Raw genomic sequence first — 21,964 nt, forward strand, 5'->3', positions numbered from 1 at the left:
GTTTCTCTTCAATATCCAGCCGCCGTGCTCGTCCCTCGGAAGGGACATTTGTTACTGGAATGCAAATTCACGGTCAAGAATGCTTATGAAATCACCTTCGGAACGACCAAAACACTTGTTGGAAAACAATTTGGAAGCTGCAAGTTCCGGAAAAAATACGTTGTTCCCTTTGGTTAGCTTACCGGGACAGACTTTCCACGAATCATAACCGCTGCAACCGGTTGATACATCCTGTGCAGCTCTCAGCGCTCCTGACGAGACGATACTCTATACTCTTCGGGATTGCACGGTTGCTCGTGCTGTGTGGCGTTCTTTGATTCCTCCTGAACACACGTCGACCTTCTATACCTTCCTCTTCAAGACTGGATTTTGAGCAACCTTCCATCTCCTTCTGTTTGTGCCCTTATCCACTGCTCATGCAACTTCTTATTCTCGACCATAGCTTGGCATCTCTGGAAGGGGCGAAATACGACTGTTTTTCAAGATATTTCGGCTGAACCGGGTGGTCTAAATACTTAAACTATTTTATAATTTATTCAATTACACAACATTACTAATTACATAAATATTTATTTAACTTTAAAAACCAAACCATTTTGGAACAAAAAGGGGGGAAATATCCAAAGAAAAATGGCCAAACTCATAATCCAAAGGCCTTGCGCCCTCTTGCTCTTCAGCCGACTAAAACCCTCCTTTGTTTCTTCATTTATTTTCCTTTCTTCTCCCATTTCCCAGTCTTCTGCTGGTTCCTTGCTTCTTAACATTACCCCTTCTGTATTCATCCAGATTCCCAGCAACCCGAAGAAGTTCAGTTCACCTCTTGACATATATTAAATGCAATTGTATCTCCAAACTCCAACCTTTCACTTCAAATTTCCATGCCTTTTAGTTTATCTTCTGCACTTGCTTATTCATGTAGACTTTGCAGAAAGTTCCGCTTTTTAGCCACTTTCCCACTTCATGTGCTCTTAGTGCAGTAGATTGCTTCAAAGAAGTCGACACCCATGTCTCCGATTATCCCGAATTGCAGCGCAGCATGCGGGGTTATGCTATCTCGGGTGACTTTAACAATGCCCTCTGTGCTCTGAATTTGACGAAACGCTTTGATGGGAATCCCACAGTGTATGATTGTAACGCCTTGTTGTACTTTTACTTGAAGTCTAACAACGCATGTTGGCAAGAAAAATGGCTGTCTCTTATTCCTATATATAATGGGGTAAGGAGAAGTAAGATAGTAGCCTGTCCCAACATTAAATTGAGAGTAATTTTCGTAGGAGACCTCCAAATTATGAAATACTCTCCGTATGTTGACAAGAGTTGGTTGAAATGTATATGGGGATGAAGAGGTATGGGCCTCGGCCTAATGTTTCCACTTTTAATACCCTTCTTCGTGGAATGTTGATTCTTGGTAATTTGGAACATGAAGTTTTTATTGTTGAAGAGATGTATAGGAGTGATTTTGTGCCATCGTTTACTTCTTTATCGAAAACCTTGAAAATGGCGATCAAGGTACGGACTTTACTCCACTGTGTTTTTATTGCTTTGCTGTCGCGCGCTATTTTTTGCCATGTATTTTTATTCATCTCCAACTTATTCAACAAGTTTTAAAGCTCCATTGTTTTGTTTGCTACGACTTGTATCTCTTGCTCTCTTTGAATAAGTAGAAGGCTTAACATAAAAAAAAAAAAATAATAAGTGATTAAATTTTATCTCGAAATACGTTTTAGTGTTTTAAAAAATTCGTTAAAAATAAATATCTAATATTTTATCAATTATACTTTTATATGTCTATCGTTTATTTTTTTTTTAATAATAAAAAAATTATTTTTGATTAAAAAATAGGGAAAAAATTAATTTATTTATTAAAAAACTCAATTTTCATTGAAACTATAAAAAAAATCCTAGAAAGTTAAAATCTCTCATTTCAACCCCATTGTCAACCGTCGACGGTTATCTCTGGCCACCATCGTCATCGCCGAACAATCACCTACCCGTCGTCACTCACTCAATGATCAATCGTCGTCCTTACCGTCACTCAAAACCCCTAAATCTAAAATCTCCGATATAAAAATTCCTTAATTTTAAGAATTATTTTATTTGGTTATGGTTGTTATATTTTTTTGTAGTATTATATTATTATATTTTAGTATAGTTGTTTTATTTTTGTACTATTATTCAATATTTCGTTTAGTTAATATAGATTTTGTATAATATAATATATTTTTTTAATTATTAAAGTTTTGTTGCCATTTAGAATTTCCATGCTCTAGTTTTGTAGTACGATATTATTATATTTTAGATACTTCAACTTTTTTTCCTATCATGAGATTATCCTTCAACTTTTTCAAGGTATAACTTTCTCTTTTACTCAATCTTATAACGTAAGTACGAATCGAGTAATCTCAATAGAAAAAATTATTGCTATTCTTTGATGTTCGAATACGAACACTATGAATACTAGAGATGTGAGCGTTCAATATCATATGATCGATAGTTATCTTTAAATAAACATTATCTTATACTTCCCCAGATTAATAAAAAAAATTAATGCCCTCACCACGAACATCATTATAATTGTCTACCTTGTTTACCTCACCTATATTCACACCATTAGTTTTCATACTATCAATTTTAATTCATTTTAATACTTAAATTTTTATTTTATAAAAAAATTATACCTAAAATTTAATTTTTGTTTCATTTTAACACTATCATTAAAAAGTTTATTTTTTATTTTATTTCAATACCTATGTTCAAAATTTAACATTAAATTTTGAAAAGATTAAAAATTTAAATTCTAAAACGAGTCAAAACTGATAATTTAAGTACTAAATTCATTAAGTTTTTAACTGTGAGATACTAAATGAAAATGAAAACTAAACATTAAATATGATTTTGAAAAATTTAAAAACTTAGATACCAAAATGACCAAAACTGATAATTTATATATTAAATGCGTACTTTTTAAACCACCAATCCTTAAACTTGATGGTTCCCCTTTTCTTTCGCATGTGAGATTATGTCGCTCACCTCTTCAAGGCGTGATTAAGTGGACGAGTAGAGCTCTGTGGAACATAGGGTTGGGCATGAAACCAAGACAATGCAATCCAAAACACCAAATAAGACAGAAACGAAAGGTCTGGGAACTTAATAAGGAATGTCCAAGTTAAACATACAAGGTTACATATCATGCAGTTTATCATACAATGCTAGCTACTGGGGGGTTTTAGGGAAGCCGAAATCGGGACAAACCACGACATGGACACATTTGAACAACCACAACAGCCATAAACTAGCGATTGTTGCAGATTAAAAGAAGAAAAACAAAACAAAACTAATGGGAATTTTATCAGGATGTTAACTTCAAATTCTGCTAACAATTGTACGACTTCCACAATTTAACAAACCTGTCATGACTAGCGGAAGAAACCAGCCCCGTCACAGGTGAGACTGCCAATGCAGCTATTAGTCCTTCATGAGCCGGCAATGTCTTAGTCTGATTCTCTGCCATATTCCACAGCTCCAAAGACTGTCAAAGAGGATCGTAATAGTTGAGAAAGTAATTAGATCCAAGTTATGATAAAGAGGAAAAGAAAACCAAGAGCGCCGTGATTAGAGCCAAATGAGAAAGCTTTAAAAACATTTTCCAAATGTTCACAACAGATTTTCACCTGATTATTCATGCATGTTTTGCGCATGCATGATCAACTATTCATGCAACCATGATTCACGGTAAGTTAAAGTCTTTCAAGAAGAAATATAATGTGGTCATAATAAAAACTGGCATCGTAAATACAGGCCATACAATACAAACAAGAAAGTTACTTGCCTGGTAACATCCAATGACCAGCAATGATTGACATGTAGGATGGAAAACACACGAGTGAAACTTCTTGCCACTACAGCTCAATTCATGAACACATTCCCCTTCACTTCCTGATCCAAAGCTCCAGACTCTGACGGAGTCCTCACTGACAGATGCTAGGAACTCACCCGAAGAGTCCCAGCACACAGAATGGATCAGTTCTGTATGTCCCTGTCATAATAAAATGAATAAAAACATCACGATCCTTATATACATGTACATATAAAATTTCAAAGAGTAAATAGGTCAACAACACAGAAAGAGCAAATCTCTCAAATTAATCCACATGATTCACCTGTAATGAGTGTCGACATGCTTGAGTTTCTGCATCCAATATAGATACAACATTCTCTGCAGCTAAAGCAAGATATTTTCCAAGGCGAGGTTGAAATCTCAACTGGGTCGTACCAGGAGCAGTAGCACCCTAATCCACACAAAGGAGACAATCTTAACAGGCACATATCAACCTCAAAGAGAGAGTCCTGAATTTGATTTAGTCGCACTGCAAGAAAATCTGATGTAAGATCATACCTTGAAAACTCTTGCACAGCTCCCGTTGTTGATACTCCAATATCTGATTTCACCATCACCATCACAAGAGCAGATAAGGTCATCCTTAGTCGGGTGGAAGTCAAGTGACATAACATTACCGGAATGTCCCACAAAGGTACGAAGTGAGTAACCAGGCTTCAGAAGAAGTCAAGAAAAGCAAATGTTAATTAAAAAAAAGGCGAGAACCTTCTGACGCAAACAAGCTCCCAAAAATTAGAGTTTTCATCAAAAGACAAAATCTAGACATGCATTAAACTAGAAGTTGTGAGAAATAACTGGCTGCACCATGCTAATAAAGAACGTAAGACATAAAATCTGCAAAATAAGGCATCTTTAAGTTATCTCGATGCAATTGCATGGATATCCAGAAGAAAGAAACTTAGAATGACAATAGCATGAACATGCACAGCATGTTTTCAATTAACACTTCTTTTTTTTGGATAGAAAATTAACACTTTAATGGGTATAAGCAAGAGAGCGTCATACACAAGTTGAAGAAGACATCATTATCCCAAAAGTTAAAAAAATTGAGTAAAAGAAAAGGAAAAATGTCTACTAACACTATCAGCATCCCAAACTCTGACAGTTTTGTCAAACGAAGATGTTGCAAGACGTGACATGCTTGGACTGAAACGAACATCAGTAATTAAACAGGAATGCTCTTCAAGTGTAGACTTTGGCTTCAAAGTATCTGCATACCATAATACAGCCTGTGTTGGGGGCGGGGGGGCGGGGGAAAGAAGGTGCAAAGGATTTCAATTCTTAGCATGATTTCAAAACGAAAACCAATTATGAACATTTCAGAAGTAACCAAATTCCATCTCTCCTCTGGGAACTCACCTTTTTATCATGGCCACCACTAGCAAGCAACTTTCCATCAGATGAGAAATGACAAGACGTAACTTTGCTACTGCTTGCTCGAACAGAATTTACTTCCATAAATGTGAAACCTGAAGAAAAATTAAAATTTGGTATACTGTTAAAGCATGGAAGTAATCCACTTATGATGATTGCAAATAAGGATAGATATCAGCACCAATACAATAGGCTCAATTTCTTTTGGTCAGATTCAATTAGCATTTTAACATATAAACCTGTGGCAAACAGCCGTGTGATTAGTTAGTAGAGTGCTGAACTCCTGCTTCCAGTGATCAAGGCTGAATCCCTTGTAAACTCAAGTGCCAAAACAATATCGATGTGGCAAGATCATGAACTTAGTAGTAATAACCAACAATTAAAAGGTCAATTCAGTATGAATAACACCAAAAAACATGTGGTGGATTCCAATGAGTATGAATCAATTGCAATAATCATTTCACAAACAATTTAACTCGGGACAAAAAAAATTCAAGATAACAGAACTACAATATTCAAGAAAAGTGGCGATATAAGATTCCCAGCAGCAGAGTTTAACAAGTCATAACCATAAAAGTTATTTTATAGACCTTTAGTGGCATCCACACATCGGCCAACTGCGTCTCTAGGATCAGTATCATCATGGGATAAAAAAGATTCAACATTATCATCAAGTGATCCATCCTCCACAAATCGATCCATATCAGCCTGCAATTCAAGATCTTTATCATCCCACTGCCAAAATGGAATTCCAATGAGAATTCAATCAAGAAATTTTGAATTCCTTCATCAACATGCAAAAATAATAACGTACTCACCAACTGGTTTGATGGTGATGTAAGTGTGCCAGCGGCATCAGCGCCAAACATCATCATAGGCTTGGAAGAACTACCACTCTGAGGCATTGCGGGCATTGAAATCACATCTCCAGGGGTGTGCGTTGACGGTGTGGAAGGTGCTGAACTTGGGGAAGGACCAGCTGTGTTTGCTGTCCCTGTGCTATTGGCTGGCCCCGAAGAAGATACTGGCTGTTTTCTCTTTCTTCCATTCTGATTTTTTGGAACCTAAAAATAATTCAGGAAACTATGTTAGGAACGAACCAGCTCAGATATTTACTTAAGCGCAGGTTGCAGTGTACTGAAATAGAACTTATAAATGCGATCCAAAATCGCTTGAACAGGAAAAAGAAATAAGCAATAAAGCTTAAGACCATACATTACAGGTTATTCTTGGAATGATTCTACGAGATAAGTATTATAAAGAAAAGGCGAAGAAGACGGTAAAAGCGTGGTTTTAAGCTAATCTATTATAATATTAGGGAAGAGCAACACATAAATAAAACATTCATGGTTCCATCCAAAATAAATTAATAAAAATGGGACATTACAAATCTCTACCATGCACCACAACGAACACCCAGAAGAGTGCCACATAGAAGCAAGATAAAACCATCAGGAATCCTTTTGGCAAGATGAATTGAAGGTAACCAGAAAAGGGCAGACCTGGTCATTCCCTCGAAATGAGTTAGACATGCTACCATCCACGGTGACACTTCCTCCACCAACTTTATCTTGTTGAAGTAGACTTGGATTAGAACTCTGTGGCTGCTGATTCAAGAGTGCATGCTGCAGAAGCTGCTGCTGCTGCTGTGAGTCACTGTTTTGTTGCTGTTGCTGCTGCAGCTGCTGCTGCTGTTGCAACTGAGCCAATTTTAACTGCAAGGCAGATTAAATATCTAAGAAATTGGAAGATTATAGAACTTATGTCATAACAAAATACCTAGCAAACAAAAGGGATTTAAGGTACCAGCTTCAGTATACAAGACCCTAAACTCTATTATGTCAAATTTTTTATGGGGTGGAGGAGGTGGGAGAAATAAAATCCATTGGGTAAGCTGGTCCAACGTTTGTAAACCAAAAATTGAAGGAGGCTTGGGAGTTCCTAATTTAAATACGATGAATAGGGCTTTATTGGAAAAGTGGGCTTGGAGGTTTGCTATGGAGAGGAAGGCAGTTTGGAGGGAAATGATTTGCACTAAATACAAATTGGATTCTTCATTGATGCAGCTTGATAGTAAGGTTTCTCCTAAATCTTCTTGGATATGGAGATCTTTGGTGAATAATCATTTTAAAGCTGATTCGATGGGCTGTAGTATCAGAAGCAATTATAGCTACAAAATTGGCAATGGGAGGAATATTCGGTTTTGGCAAGACAATTGGGCATTGGATCATCCTTTGAGGGTCATGTTCCCTAGACTATTCTCTATTGCAGTGAACAAAACCGGAAGATTATTTCAGTTTGGGGATTACAGTTCTGGGGGCTGGTTTTGGAACGTCCAGTTGAGAAGGGAGTTGAATGACTGGGAATTTGAACAATGGTTAAACTTGATGGCTGTTATTTCAGAATTTTCTGTTTCTACTGATGCGGTTGATGGACTGTTGTGGAAGGGGAATGGAGAAGGGGTTTTCAATGTTAAATCATGTGCCAATCTATATTATTCGGGTATTTCTGATTTGGAGGAAGCTAATTTTGGAAATCTATTGTTTGGAGGGGCATGCTGCCTCCAAGAGTGGAGACTTTTCTTTGGCAAGTTATCTTAAAGAAGCTGGCAGTGAAGACAGCTCTGGTTAAGAGAGGTGTTCAGGGCATAAATGATTCTATGTGTCCTTTTTGTAATCTAGAAGAAGAGTCTTCATCTCATCTATTTTTTTCATGTTCGGTTGTTTGGCCAATATGGACTAAATTCATGGGTTATTGGAATTTTCAGTCTGTTTTTCATGAAGATGCAAAAAAATTCCTAGTAGCATGGACTAACCTAAAGACCAACTCTCTGATGTGGTCATTTATCCCTGGAGTGGTCTTATGGACAATATGGAAAACTAGGAATTATATAGTGTTTGAAGGAGGGAAGTTTGATCGAGTAGAAATATTCTATCTAGCTAGGTGCAGGCTTGCTTCATGGTTTCTAGCTAGGGAAACTCAGATTTCTATTTCCAAGGATGCTCTTATTGCCGACCCGTCCTTAGTGGATTCTTGCTCGTCTTATACTAATCGGATTTCATCTAAGGTTCCTTGGTCCCCTCCTCCAGAAGGTTTTATTAAACTTAATGTGGATGCGGCTACTTCTAGTGATTGGAAGAGGAGTGGTTTAGGTGGCGTTCTGAAAGATAGTTCTGGTTCGATTCTCGGCTCCTTCAAAGACCCTGCTGGTCCGGGACCTCCAACTTTGATGGAATTGAAAGCTATCCTAAAGGGGTTATTTTATTATGAATCTATTCGCCACAAATTTAAAGAGAGATTGATTATCGAGAGTGATAGTAAGGTGGCAATTGGTTGGGTCAAGGATGTTGGTTCTTGTCCTGTCGTTTATGTTCAAGTTGTTAAGGAAATTATTCAAAAGCTTAGTGTTTATGAAGGTCTTATTAGATGGGTTAGTAGAACAGCCAATATAGAGGCGGATGTTCTAGCTAAGTCTGGTATTGGTTGAGTATTATGTTCTATTAAGGGCTGGTTCTTTTTGGCTTTTTATCTCTGGAGGGAGATTAGACATTGTATTACTTTGTAATGTTTTAAGATTAATGAACTCCTAGGGCACTCTTTTCCTCCTTCCGCTGATTAAGGAACTATTTTCAAGTTCCGTTAATCATGAAGGGGGTTTTTAGTGAGGCCTACTATTCCTATCAAAAAAAAAAAATTTTCTTCCAAGAGAAAGGGTAGGAAAAGACGTGTCAGAGGCAATAATACCTTCATCAGCATATCTGCATCTCCCCGCTGCATCAGCGGACTGCCTGCCTGCAAAGACGATACATTTGGAACATCACCAACAGAATTTGAAAGGCTCATGGTTCGATTATTATTCAACAGCATTCTCAATCTTCTGTTTTCATCACTTCCAGATGGTGATGTCAAATTCTGCTGAGCAAGCATGAGTTGTTGCTGGTGTTGTGGTGTCAACATCTGAAGCTGGTGGAAGGGCTGAGGAGCCTGTATAAAAGGCTTTTGTTGTTGTAGTAACCCAGATCGCAGTTGGTCCAGTCCCTACAAATGGATAAAACGATGACCTTTCAAAAGAAATACATGAAAAGTAAAATTTACAATTCATAAATACATGAGATGAGAAAAAATATTATTTCAAATAGACAACTATAATTCTTATCACTCCAGTGCAAAGCAACTCTTTATAAAACTTACTGTTAAAGGCCATCCTTTTAAAGTCAAATTATTACCACCTTGATTCGAGCCTGAAAAAAAAGTTAACATTAACAATTTATTTTTCAAATTTCAAAAGAGCCCAGCATCACAAGAACAAGCAAACAGTAGTTGAGTTAAAACTATAATTTTTCTTCATTTTCAAAGTAAAGATGCAATTCAAACAGAACCTGAGAAAGGGAAACAAGCCTACCCGGAATTCCTATTAAAGATCCATCTGGACCAGCAGCCCTGGGATTCAATACTGGATTTATCTCACTCTTTATGTCCTGCAACCAGATAAATTTTAGAAAATGACTCAGAGAAGCAACAAATTAAGATAATATAATGTGACCCTACCGGTGTTGTTCCTGGCAATTGCTGACTTCGAGCTTGAACTTGCGGAGACATACCACCAGTAGAACCATGCAACACTTGCCTGGGATTTGCAAGATGCCAAACAAGTTTATAGGTACAAACAACCAAGAGCAGGATGCATGAACAACCCCTAAATGTGTTACTGGCTATTTTAGATAAAAAGAAGGTGAAACAATTCCATTTGTTTGTGGTTGTTCTGTGGCTCAAATTCATGTTAGAGCAGAGTAACCACAAGATTGAAGGGAGTTACCCTAGATTTTAAATCTAATACCTTGCGAAGCATTTTTGCAAACAGTCTTAGTTAACATCCATATGACCTTGTTCAGATTGCAACACAAAATCATCTGCAGCCAAAGGCTTTTGAGTAATAAAAAATATGAAAGTTACTCACCCTGAAGGTTGGCTGGTTGCTGCCGCAGGCTTCAATAGTGAGGCATGATTTGGATCCAAGAGCTGGCTAACATTCTCGCCATACCTTTGCTGCAGGGAGTTTCTTGATGGTTAACAACTAAAAGAATAATATGTTTCTAAGAAATTAAAGATGATCCACCTACCTTTATGGCTGCATGGCCCGCATCATCCAAAGAGTCCCTTTGAAGTGGCAACTTTAGTCTTTCCTCATACATCTTTGTTGCCATGGCATTAGCAGTTGCAGCAGGCTGACGCATGAGAGTGTCATTTCCAACAAGTCCATTTGTACTGCCATTCAGGAGATGAGGCCCATCCCTTCTTTGCTGCAGCTGCTGCTGCGGCTGCTGCTGCTGCTGTTGTTGTTGCTGCTGCTGCTGCTGTTGTTGCTGTTGCTGCTGCTGTTGCTGCTGCTGCTGTTGTTGTTGCTGCTGCTGCTGATGTTGTTGCTGCTGCTGAGCATGCCTCTGCAATAAAATTTGTTGCATCTGCAGTTGCTGCTGCTGCTGCTGCTGTTGCTGTTGATGCTGATGTTGAGGTTGTTGAGGTTGCTGCTGCTCTCGTGCTTTAATCAACTGCGTCTGCAATACACAATGCACCATAAGCATCACTATATCTTAAAGACAAAATATCATTAGGAATGGTTAAGGATTTGATATGCTATATTTGTAAATGATTAACAAATTTAGCAGAATTCAACAGTGATACTTGCCTAGCCATCAGTCACTAAGTTCATAATGCAACATCCTTTCAGGGTTCAGGAAAAAATTCAATTTCCGTGTAGAAGTACAATATGCAATGTGTGACTTGCTGGTGTCTCTAAGTTTTCATTTATCAACAAAACAATTAAATAATAAATACTCAGTACCATATAGCAAGAAATACAAGAACAAGTTACAGGGATGTACACTACAGATAAACTGTAAGGCATCCCAGATGGCTGTTAACCTTGAACCCAACCCTTTCTCATTGGTCCCTCTACCCAACAAAAGATGCAAAAGGAAAAATGTTGACGCTAGGCCATCAAAGTAAATTGACAGTTTAAAAATTGAGAAAGAGAAACAAAATCAAAACTTACCTCGATATAAGATGCAGCAACCTCTGAGTGCTTCTCATTAGTCCTGGCGATGAATATGTCCCAGAAAACGGACCACCATTCAAAGAGAAAACCTCCAGGCGCATCAATAGCTGGATATCCGGAAATATCATCATTATAATCAACAAAAACGTTATATTTTTTACAGGAAAATTTGATGCTAAGAGTGAAAAGAAGAGAACCCAGACAAGCAAGAAAAGTCTTCTTCGGCTTTTACATAATTCATGAACCCCACTTAGTTACTTACCTACGGGATCTGATGATACTTTCCCTTCAGCTTGAAATGCCTGAGCTGAAGCCTTTAAATCCCTCTTCACTAAATAATCATGGATATACACATCTAACCTGTTATTGAGAAAATAAATAACCAAAAATCACTAATTATAGCAGCAAATCAAATTTCACAACCCTACCAGCAAAGGCAACCGAATCTATAGCAAAAAAAGTAACCCATATTCAATGAAAATCAGATGAGCAGCTTCATAAAATTTTGGATTTTAACAAAGCTATTGCACCAAAAGAGTTCTTCAAAAACATAAACATAAAAAATACCCTAAATCAAAAATAAAGAAAACAACTAATGCAAAACAGCATAAGGATAACTACAAGTGCCAGAAAGAAGCAAACCCTAAGAACTACCAGCTTCAACGAACTAAACTTGGAATCTAAAACACTTCAAAAAGAACAAGGCTAATCCCATAAAGGCATACATAGCCAGAACTCAAATCAATCCAAAAAAAGGAACTAAAAATATTATTGAAAACCAAAAAAAAAAAGTAAACTGTGATAAGAAAAGGGGGAACAAGAAAGGACTTACATTTTATCAGCTTCCCAGTTGGTTTGAGACATCTTGTTGAGCCTAACAACTGCCCAAAAACAATTTAGAACAGCTCCAGATTCCTAAGTACTAGTCTGAAACAGCTTCTCTTCAAGTTTTAATGGCTAACCAGAAAAACAAAATCAAAACACTAACTTATGAATACACCATTAACCCATAAAAGAAATGATTAAAGTGGTAGAAAAAAAGGAAAATAAGAATAATCTATGCTGGGGAATAAAACATGGAAAGGTGCAGAACCTCTCTAATTTTAGCAACATGAAAATTATACAAATTTATTTATAAAAAGAAACAGAGAATTAAAGAGAGGGAATGAATTGATAGAGATACCTGCAATCCATAAAACGTTTATTGGGGTATTTTTTTCAGAACTTTCTCATTTTTTTTTTAGTTTTCTGTAGCTTTTGGTTCTATTTGGCTTGCTGCTCCAGATATCATAATGGCTTTGTTAGTTGAATTTACACCAAAAGCCCTTTTAATGTATCTAATTTCCAAAACAAGACCGATTCCGAGAGACAGCTTTAAGTTGAAATGACTATTTTGTCCTCGTCGTTTGCTTCACACTACGCAGTGTTTTATGTAGGGGTATGAGTTAGTTGAGGTTATTGAGGAGTAATGGGTAAATTCATTAGAAAATAAAACTCTGCTTCTTTTTCGTCGTGGGACTTGTACTCTTTAATATTTGTGAATTAACACCGATATTATTGATTTTTTGTGATCTCTAACCTTCTATTTTATTTCCATTTTCAGTTGTACCCCTTGGTCTTAATTTTTTTTCTGTAAAAAGAATTGAAATATACATTTATTTTCGGGAAATTGAATTTTTATTGTTTAAATAATTTTATACAGATTTATGAATATTTCATAATTCATATAAAATGAATTATTATGACATGAATATATTTAAACTTATTATATTTTAAAGTTAAACGCATATAAGACAAATTGTATTTATAACGTAGTTTTTTTTTCTTAAATTAGACTAAAATAATAAATTATTTAAAATTAAATTGCTTAATTATTCACTAAACAATGTCTTTGAATCTACGATTAGCGCTTCTCATGTGACAGTGGGAATAGTTTTTATAAAAAAGTTATATAGATAATTTTTATTAAATAACAAATTTTAATGTATTTATCAACAATCTCTATAAGATATAATTAAAAAATGAGTAAAAATATTTTAAAAAAATAATATATATTTATAAAGAATAATTTCATTCAAAAATAACAAATAAAGTAAAAAAATATTTAATTTAGCATTAGATTCTCTGGAATCAGAATCTCATATTATCCAAAAGTAGACCTATTTTTTTCTATAATTTTCGTGTTCAACTTATCAACTTATTAATTCATATTATGTATTATAAAAATTTATTATGAATCTAATTTTTTTTTTGTATTTTTTATAAAAGGGTAACTTTTACTCATGTAATATACCTAATTTATCACTTTCGTATTTTTTATCAATTTAGTCCTGAAATTTATTCAATAATATCGTTCTATACCCTATCACTAACTTAAAACTATAAATTATAAACTCTGAACCTAAACTATGACACTATAACCTCTAAATCCTGAATAATAAATCTCAGCTTAGGGCTTATAATTTAGGATTTTAAGCTAGGGGTAGGGCATAGAATGATGCAATTAAATAACTTTGAGTGTTAAATTGATGCGAAAATACGATAGGGCGAAAATGATAAATTAAGTCTACTACATAGGTAAAGATGACTCTTAAGCCATTATTTTTTTATATTGAGATTTGAATATTTAATCATGTGGCCAATTTGGTTTTCACGAAACAAGCATTTTCATACGAGGAAGAAGACAAGCATCACGAAATTTACCCTGTTCATTACAAATTATTGTCGTGAATTCAAAATTGTTCATAGCATAATTAATGTTCCAAGCCAAGTGCATTTGGCACGATGGCAACCCTCTTCTCTCCCGTGGGTGAAGGTCAATTTCGACGTTAGCTACAATCCTGCAATAAAGGAGGGTTGGTCGGGGGTGCTAGTTCAGGATGATGAAGGTCAGATTCTTGGAACTTGCATAAGGAAATTAGCTTGGTCTACCTCTATGTTTGGGGCTGAAGTTTTAGCGGTCGTGAATGCAGCCCAATTGGTGCTCGATATTGATTTTTCACATGTTTGTTTTGAAGGTGGTTCTAGAGTGGTGATTATAAAATTAAAGGATCGGCAAACATATTTTTCTAAAATCGAAGCGATGATTTTTTATGGCCGAAGACTTACCCCGCTCTTGCATGCAAGGTCCTTTCACCATGTCTTTAGATCTGCGAACGGGGCGACTCACATTTTGGCGTCGCTTTCTTTCGTCTCCGAGGAGGATGAGTTTTGGGTCGAAGAAGTCACACCCTGGTTTTGTTCTAAGCTGCTGAAGATCGAAGACTTTCCAGGTCGAATTTGTTCCGACCCTTTTCTCTCAGTTGAGTCAGAGCAGGTTCCACACCTGTTGCTTTTCAATTCCTTGTTCAAGTTTTAGTTTGTAAGATATTCTCTCCAGGAATTAGATGTCGGATTTGTTCCGACCCTTTATTAAATTATATTTTACTTTAACGATATTTGATTGTTTTATTATTTTTAATGGATTTTAAAATTCATGTTCAATCCGTCGACATATTGTTTCATGGATTTTTTGAAACGATCACATATAAAATTAATTGAATTTAGATCATTTAAAGAAAATGATATTTATATCACCAAGATCATTCTTTAAATATAATAGCCTATTATTTAATTAATAAATAAAAAAATAAGTAGCCAAAAATCTCGTTTAGTCAAACAAATTTCTTGTGAACATTGAAACGGAGAGCGAAATAATGCACACAAAATAACAATAAAACTTTAGTTCCATGGTCAAAATAAAGACAACCTAATAATTGAATGACTGACCCAATATTTTACCCCATAACTTTTAATCGATGTAAAATTCGAACGCCTTTCTTTCCCGAACTCGAGGGCGAAGTTGGGTTAAGTTTTCAGGATTCAGGACTTTAGTTAAGCATAATTAAGTTATGGGATTAAATTTAAAGGCCCATAAGTTTGGGTCAACTTTGACTAAAGATCCAACCCATTTATTTTGGATCCGAATGGCTATGATCAAATTATTTAAAGGTATAGCTAGGGATGGGCATGGGTCGGGTTTTTGATCCACCCGAACCGACCAAAACAATAGTTCACCCGATCCGATCCCGACTCAATATATAACTTAGAAACCCGATCCGACCCGACCCTAAATAATAATAAAAATATTATTTTTATTCAATAAAAATAGTGACTTAATTGAAAAAATATATATAGAGAGGGGTATTATTGTAATTATTAATTATTCCTAAATATATAATATAAAATTATATATTTTTCAGGTCGGGTATTTTTCACCCTAAACCCAACCCGATCCGAACATCAACCCAACCCGACCCGACCCTGATTTTTTTTAAAAAAAATCCGGCCCAATCAGGTCGGGTCGAAACCCGTCAGGTTCGGGTCTCATTCCCATCCCTAGGTATCGCCTTGTCCATCTAGCTATGATTTAACTTAGTAATTGGGTTGAAGGTTTTTATTTTATTTGAATTAATTTTATTTTATTTTAGGCATTTTTTGGATTAAAAATTTAAAAGTTTTAGATAGGTAATATATTCAAATAAAATATTGTTATGCAAATAGAGATGTTGATTTTATTAAAATATATTTAAAATTATAATGAAGGTTGTAAACTAAATGTATAATTAGAATATATGTAATTATTGACACAATAAATTAGTTATTTGAGATTATTCAATGAATTGTTAAAAGTTATTCTTTGAGGTCCCGAGTTTGAGCACTAAAAATGTTAAGGGTGTGAGCGTTTAATATCAAATGATTGAAAGTTAATTTTAAACAGATATTACTGTATACTTAGCTTAGATTGATAAAAAAAAATTAAAACACATAAATTTTCGAATAAAAACAGATACAAACAAATCTCATTTTATTAATAAAGAAACCACAATAAAATATTAAATTATTAAAAATCGAGCGTCTACGAAGATAAATTATTTCTCCAAGTAGGCATAGAGATGTCTCTTTCTTCCTATAAGCATATTATTTCTTCTCTCATAATGTCAGTCAACGTGCCACTCAGATCAAGTGGGCCCCTGCTCTCGGTTCCATCATCGTCATCAAGATCCAGAGAAGAAGAAGAGAATTTTTCCAAACAGTAAACCAAATTTGTCCTTTTCAGAATCTGCATGATTGGAAAACCCCATATTTATTCATCGGTTTAAGAAAAACCCAGAAAAAAAAATGAAGAGAGAACCCCATTGGGCAGGCATGCATGCATGCATGCAACAGATCATCAGTCTCTTTGATCACTACATTTGCATGCCGTATCATGCCAGCCTATTCTTTGAATAGACATGCCCCCTCTTCATCGTTACACCCAGCGAGTCCTTACCACGCGCCGTCCTTTCGACAACTACCCTCACAGGGTGGCGCGTGTATCAAAAAGGCGTTCATTTGCCTGATCATTAAAAACCATTCAAAATCTGCCTGCCACCTGACTGTGAAAATGTCAGTGAGAAGAAAGAGTAACGTAAGTGACTGAATACCGTAACGCATGCCACTGGAAGCGTGTGATAGGGATTTTCCAATTCAATGCTCCAAAAGCATTTCACTGTTTCTTTCTTTTTTTCTCGGTCAGGAAAAAATGCATTCAACTCTTGTGGTTAAGGAGTTTTGATTTATATAGAATTTGACTTCACATTCTTATCGAAAGTTGTCTCATGGCGGCAGCAGCAGCAGCGTTTGCGATTGTGATTGCATCAGCAATGGGTAATGAACGAAAGGTGACGGTAATGTGAAGAAATAGAGGAAAGAGGCAGATTGCTCCATCATTGCCTCAATTATCAGATAATAGTAAAAAAATCATACATATGTGTAGGAGTCTAGTTCAAGAGGGTTCAAATATGAGTTAAATGAATGATTATTATTCTTAAAGTTCAAAGATTCGAACATTAAATATAAGGTGTTCAAGCATTTATTGTCAAATGATCGAGTATTTATAACATATATTACCACTTGTAAACACCCTAGACTAATAAAAGAATATATGTATTAATATCTCGTTTACGAATTTACTTTTTATAAATAATTTAGATGTTGTATAGATAGTAATAGACTCAAGTATGAATAATTAAGAATTCATCGAGAGGACTCAATGGTTAAAGAGTATGTTGAACACTCTTTCTAGAGATTGTCAGCAGAAAAAATCCGGTCACAAAACATTATTATTTTGTACATTGTCAACGGTTAAGAAAGAATTCAAACAAATACTAATTTATAATCACCGTTGACTATTAAAAAATGAATGATTCCAACTTTACTGAATAGAGTTTTACACGGTTAAAATAGATATATTTCCATTTTAATTTAATATGTTTTTAAATTTTGAACACGTTAAAAAATATATTGAAATTATATAACTCTATTTATATAAATAGATAAATGTATAATGTCTCCATGTATCTTTCTTTATTATATAATGATATATATAAAATTATATCTCAACCACCCATCTAAACCAAATCAGTCAAGAAGCTATGCAAGGAAAAAGTTTGAAAAATAATTTAATTTTGGTGGCATATTTTGACCAATTTAGTTAATTGGGAAAGGAGCATGTACACACTCAAACAACCAAGTTCAATAGCTACCATCTAATAATGAAAGCCATTATGAATGAAAGGACCTAATGTGGTTAAAGCTATGTAGCAAGAAAGTCGGTCCATCCTTTTATCTAATTGACAATAATAAAGCATAAATATTTAGGTTCTACTAGGCTTAATTCCCGAAAAAGTACCCAAACTATTCCTTTTGTGTTAAATGAGTGCCTACGGTTTTTTCCCCATCCGGCTGTGTCTAACATTACAAACATTACCTTTTTAGGTGCTCAGGTTGTCAACGCCGTTAGTTTTTCCCGTTAAGTGACATGTGTCGACAGTGGTAATTTTAAAAAAAAATTAAAAATAAAATTATATATTTTTAAAAAAGGAAAAAATAAATTTTGAAATAACTCCTAAACTTTGAAAAATTTCATTTCAACCCTAAGCCCATGTCGATTATCGCCCTTTATCGTCGAAGAAGCTCCACCCTGCCTCCCCTCCCCCGACGACCATAACCCTATTAAATCTTGACCGACTGACTATCAATCGACCACAAATTAACATTTTAAACCTCACGAACCCTAGGATGAAAATCATGATCCCACGCGATTTCGACGGTGAATCGGCGACAACTACGACGACATATAACTAGGATAATGTCAATGACTATGTCAGCGACGACGATGGTGGCCGGAGAAGGCGCGAGAGGCAGATTAAGGTTATAATTTAATATTTTGGGGTTGTTTTATAATATAAGAAAAGTTAGGTTTTTTTTATAAACATAATAACATTTTTATAAAAAATAAATTTTAAAATTATCAGGTGTTGACACATGATACTTAACGGTGAAAACTAACGGTATTGACGACCTGAACACTTAAAATGATAACGATTGTAACATTAGACACTCAGATGGTTAAAAAAATTGTAGACACTTATTTAACAAAAAAAAAAAGCATAGTTTGAGCAATTATTTGAGCATTAAGCCGTTCTACTATGTAGATTAATACTAATAGCCTTTGACAAGTCTTCTTGGCCCTTACTTTCCTCGCATGCATTTGGACACGCCGTCTTATTAATAATATTTATAGGTAAAAATATGCACATATATTTATATTAAAAAAGTAAAATTTTATTAAGTTAATGTGATTATAAAATAATATTTATTTTAAAAAATTTAATTATTTGATAATTAACGTTCAATCGTTCTAATGCAGTCGCTAATATTTGAATTTGTAACTTTAAGAACTAAGTTGATTTGTACTATATTAAACAAGTAAACTTATAAAAAAATTTAAAAAAATAGAAAAATATATTTAAATTATATAAAAATTTAAAATCTTTATTTTATAGAGATATTGTTTGATTATCATATTATCTTGTTTTATAGACAACAACATACTTTTTATAAGTTAGAATTTTATATTTTGGATAGTTCTTTTTAGATAAGAGTTTAGTGAATATTTTACTAGCCATATTTCAAAAATAAAATGGGTTAATTATACATGTAGTATCTAAATTGTCAATTTTAGGGTTTTTAATACTTAAATTTTTAATTTTTTTGAAATCATACCTAACATTTAGCTTTCATTTCATTTTAGTACCCACCGTTAAAACTTAACGAGTTTAGTACCTAAACTATCAGTTTGGTCTGTTTTAGTACCTAAACTTACAATTTTTTCAAAACTTAATGTTAAATTTTGAATAGGGTACTAAAATGAAACAAAAACTAAAGTTTTTAATGGCGGGGTACTAAAATGAAACAAAAACTAAACCTTATGTATGGCTATGAAAAAGATTGAAAATTTATGTACTAAAACATATCAAAATTGATAGTTTAGGTTCTAAATGCATAATTTAGTCAAATAAAATATATGAACTGAAATTTTCAAGTCATATAGACCCTCACATACTTGTAAACAATTTCAAAGACAACCTTATAAACAAATATTGAAAGCACATTATATTTATGAAATTAATTTGTACAAAGTTAACAATCTTACATCATCATCATAATAACCCATCACAAGAGGTTCAAAGGATAGATGGACATGCAAAACTCCTTTGAAACAAAATTGGTACATTTACAATATTCTAAGAGGAAGGCTAAAAAAGAAGGAAAAGAAACCATTGTATCCCCCTATGGAATCATCTTCTTTGAGCTGGATAACATGACTGTTGTTGTTAATTGACCGCCATTGTTGAGCAATGTCTTTAGCAATTTTAATGGCGTCAGAAGCCGTTCCTTGGAGCCCTCTTCTCGAGAACCCGACCGTGTACAACCCCTTCTTGGCTTTCCATCCGTCGGGAAACGGCGTTACCGGCATCCCGTCCTGGTTGAAAAACGACTCGCATCCCTGTGTTTTCGAATGAGGTTATCCGGAATCGAATTCGAGGTTAATGTAAAACAACACAGTGTGTGATTGTTACCTTGAGCCAAGTAGGCACGTTGCTTTTGTACCCAGTCGCCAAGATGATTGAATCAATCTCCTTGTCTTGTCCATCCACAAACTTTGCTCCGTTCCTTGTAATCTCCTTCACGCCTTCCATCACCTTAATTTTCCGGATTTTATCAACGATAACGCCCCGACGTCGAGCACCGGCGTCTTCCCAGTGACGTTCTTGAGCTCGATCGGACCCGTCTTTGGCCGCCTGAGACCGATTCGATCGGTGTTGCCTAGGATGAAATTGGATACCAGCAATAAGAACTTGTCTACTAGTCTCAATGGGAACCATTTGAGAAGTGACATTGCTATCCCAAATGTTGAGGAACCAAACATTTCTCTTGGTAATACATGCACCTGCAGAAACGGGAGATGATGTTTGTCAGCAACAACGAACACATAATGTCTTTTGGACAATGATTTTCCGACAATCGAATCACGAGTTCTGGACTGACCGTGTTCCGAACAACCGTGTGAGGGATGGCATTGTATCGACAAAGGTCCAAGCTGACCTCCATGCCGGAGTTACCGCATCCGACGACCAAAACCCTTTGGTTTCTAAACTCGAAACCGGACTTGTATTCGCTGGTATGAACGACGGAGCCGTCGAACTTGTTGATCCCGGCGATGTCCGGTATTACAGGTTCTGCACTTTCGCCGGTGGCAACGATGAGCCACCGCGAAATGTACTCGGAATCTTCCGTTTCAACCTCCAAAACCCCGAAACATGATCATACTCGGCGCTTTGCACTGCCTGGTTGAACCTTGGGTGAATCGAGAAGTGTGAAGCGTAGGATTCCAAGTAGGAGACGAACTGGCGCTTGGTCGGATACTTCGGGTAATCTTGAGGGAAACCCATTAAAGGTAACTGGCAGAACTGTTTGGGGAGATGGAGTTTGAGACGATCATAGGTTCGGTGTTGCCAAAGAGAGGCCAAGCAATCGCTTTTCTCGAGGATAATGGAAGGGACGCCTCGTTGAGTTAAGCAAGCTGATGCTGCTAGACCCGAAGGTCCTGCGCCTACGATTATAGGTCCATGAACAAGAACGCAGTTTGTATCGTTCTGATGATGATGATGATGTTGAGAAGAACCCATAATCCCAAGGATAGTGAAGTAAAGCTTAAAAAGAAGTAAAAAAGAAGACACTTTTTTTTCTTTTCTGCTAACCTCTGTACTTTTCACTCTGTAAAGCTCTGTTTCTTTTTCTTTTTTCTCACTACTTCCCCGAGAAAAATGATAGATGAGGTAGGATTTATAAAGGGAGACGAAAGAAAGAGGAGGGGAGGGCAGGGGGTCAATGGGAAGATGGTGAGCAGGGAGAGGGCTTTTAATGCAGCACAAGAGTCTAAAAATATTTTTTTAACTAAAGGAGTAAATATTGAGGCAATTTTACCCGAATTCCACCCTAAAATATATTATTTATTAAAATATCACCATTTCGTCAATATTTATCAAAAATGTCATTTTTTTGTATGTGATTATAAGGGGGCGTATGGTTGGCGGCATATTAGATTACCAGGGGAATGAAATGTCATTCTCCCGTTTAGTTGGCAAACATTCTCATATATTACCGGGAATGTGAATACTACATTCTCTTAGCTATAGTTGGATTACTGGCGTTTTGGACTAAAATGCACTTAAATTTTTTTTTTCAAAAATATTCTTATTTTGTCTTTG

General features: G+C 35.4%; 1 protein-coding gene and 1 pseudogene across 2 annotated transcripts; both read right to left on the bottom strand.

The window, feature by feature from the left end:
• Window positions 1–3,122: 3,122 nt before the first annotated feature.
• On the bottom strand, window positions 3,123–12,607 carry LOC120202276 (transcriptional corepressor LEUNIG-like). Of its 2 annotated transcripts, none has more exons than XM_039202727.1 (19): window positions 12,511–12,607; window positions 12,160–12,284; window positions 11,590–11,687; window positions 11,325–11,434; window positions 10,393–10,827; window positions 10,230–10,318; window positions 9,821–9,899; window positions 9,675–9,750; window positions 9,464–9,513; window positions 9,017–9,310; window positions 6,775–6,987; window positions 6,091–6,336; window positions 5,863–5,980; window positions 5,258–5,367; window positions 4,978–5,127; window positions 4,397–4,552; window positions 4,161–4,289; window positions 3,830–4,036; window positions 3,123–3,529 (listed from the first exon to the last, which is right to left on the bottom strand). In XM_039202727.1, exons 2-19 carry the CDS (start codon window positions 12,189–12,191, stop codon window positions 3,374–3,376), a joined length of 2,748 nt encoding a protein of 915 aa, XP_039058658.1. In that variant the 5' UTR covers window positions 12,192–12,284; window positions 12,511–12,607; the 3' UTR covers window positions 3,123–3,373. The 2 variants fall into 2 exon arrangements, with proteins under 2 accessions (XP_039058658.1, XP_039058650.1); XM_039202719.1 differs by having other exon boundaries at window positions 5,863–6,007.
• Window positions 12,608–16,275: 3,668 nt separating this feature from the next.
• Window positions 16,276–21,382, bottom strand: LOC120187323 (annotated as a pseudogene).
• Window positions 21,383–21,964: the final 582 nt, after the last annotated feature.

This window comes from Hibiscus syriacus, unplaced genomic scaffold (genome assembly GCF_006381635.1).
Source record: "Hibiscus syriacus cultivar Baekdansim isolate YM2019G1 unplaced genomic scaffold, ASM638163v2 tig00000340_pilon, whole genome shotgun sequence".
In the NCBI taxonomy this organism is placed as follows: Eukaryota; Viridiplantae; Streptophyta; class Magnoliopsida; order Malvales; family Malvaceae; genus Hibiscus; species Hibiscus syriacus.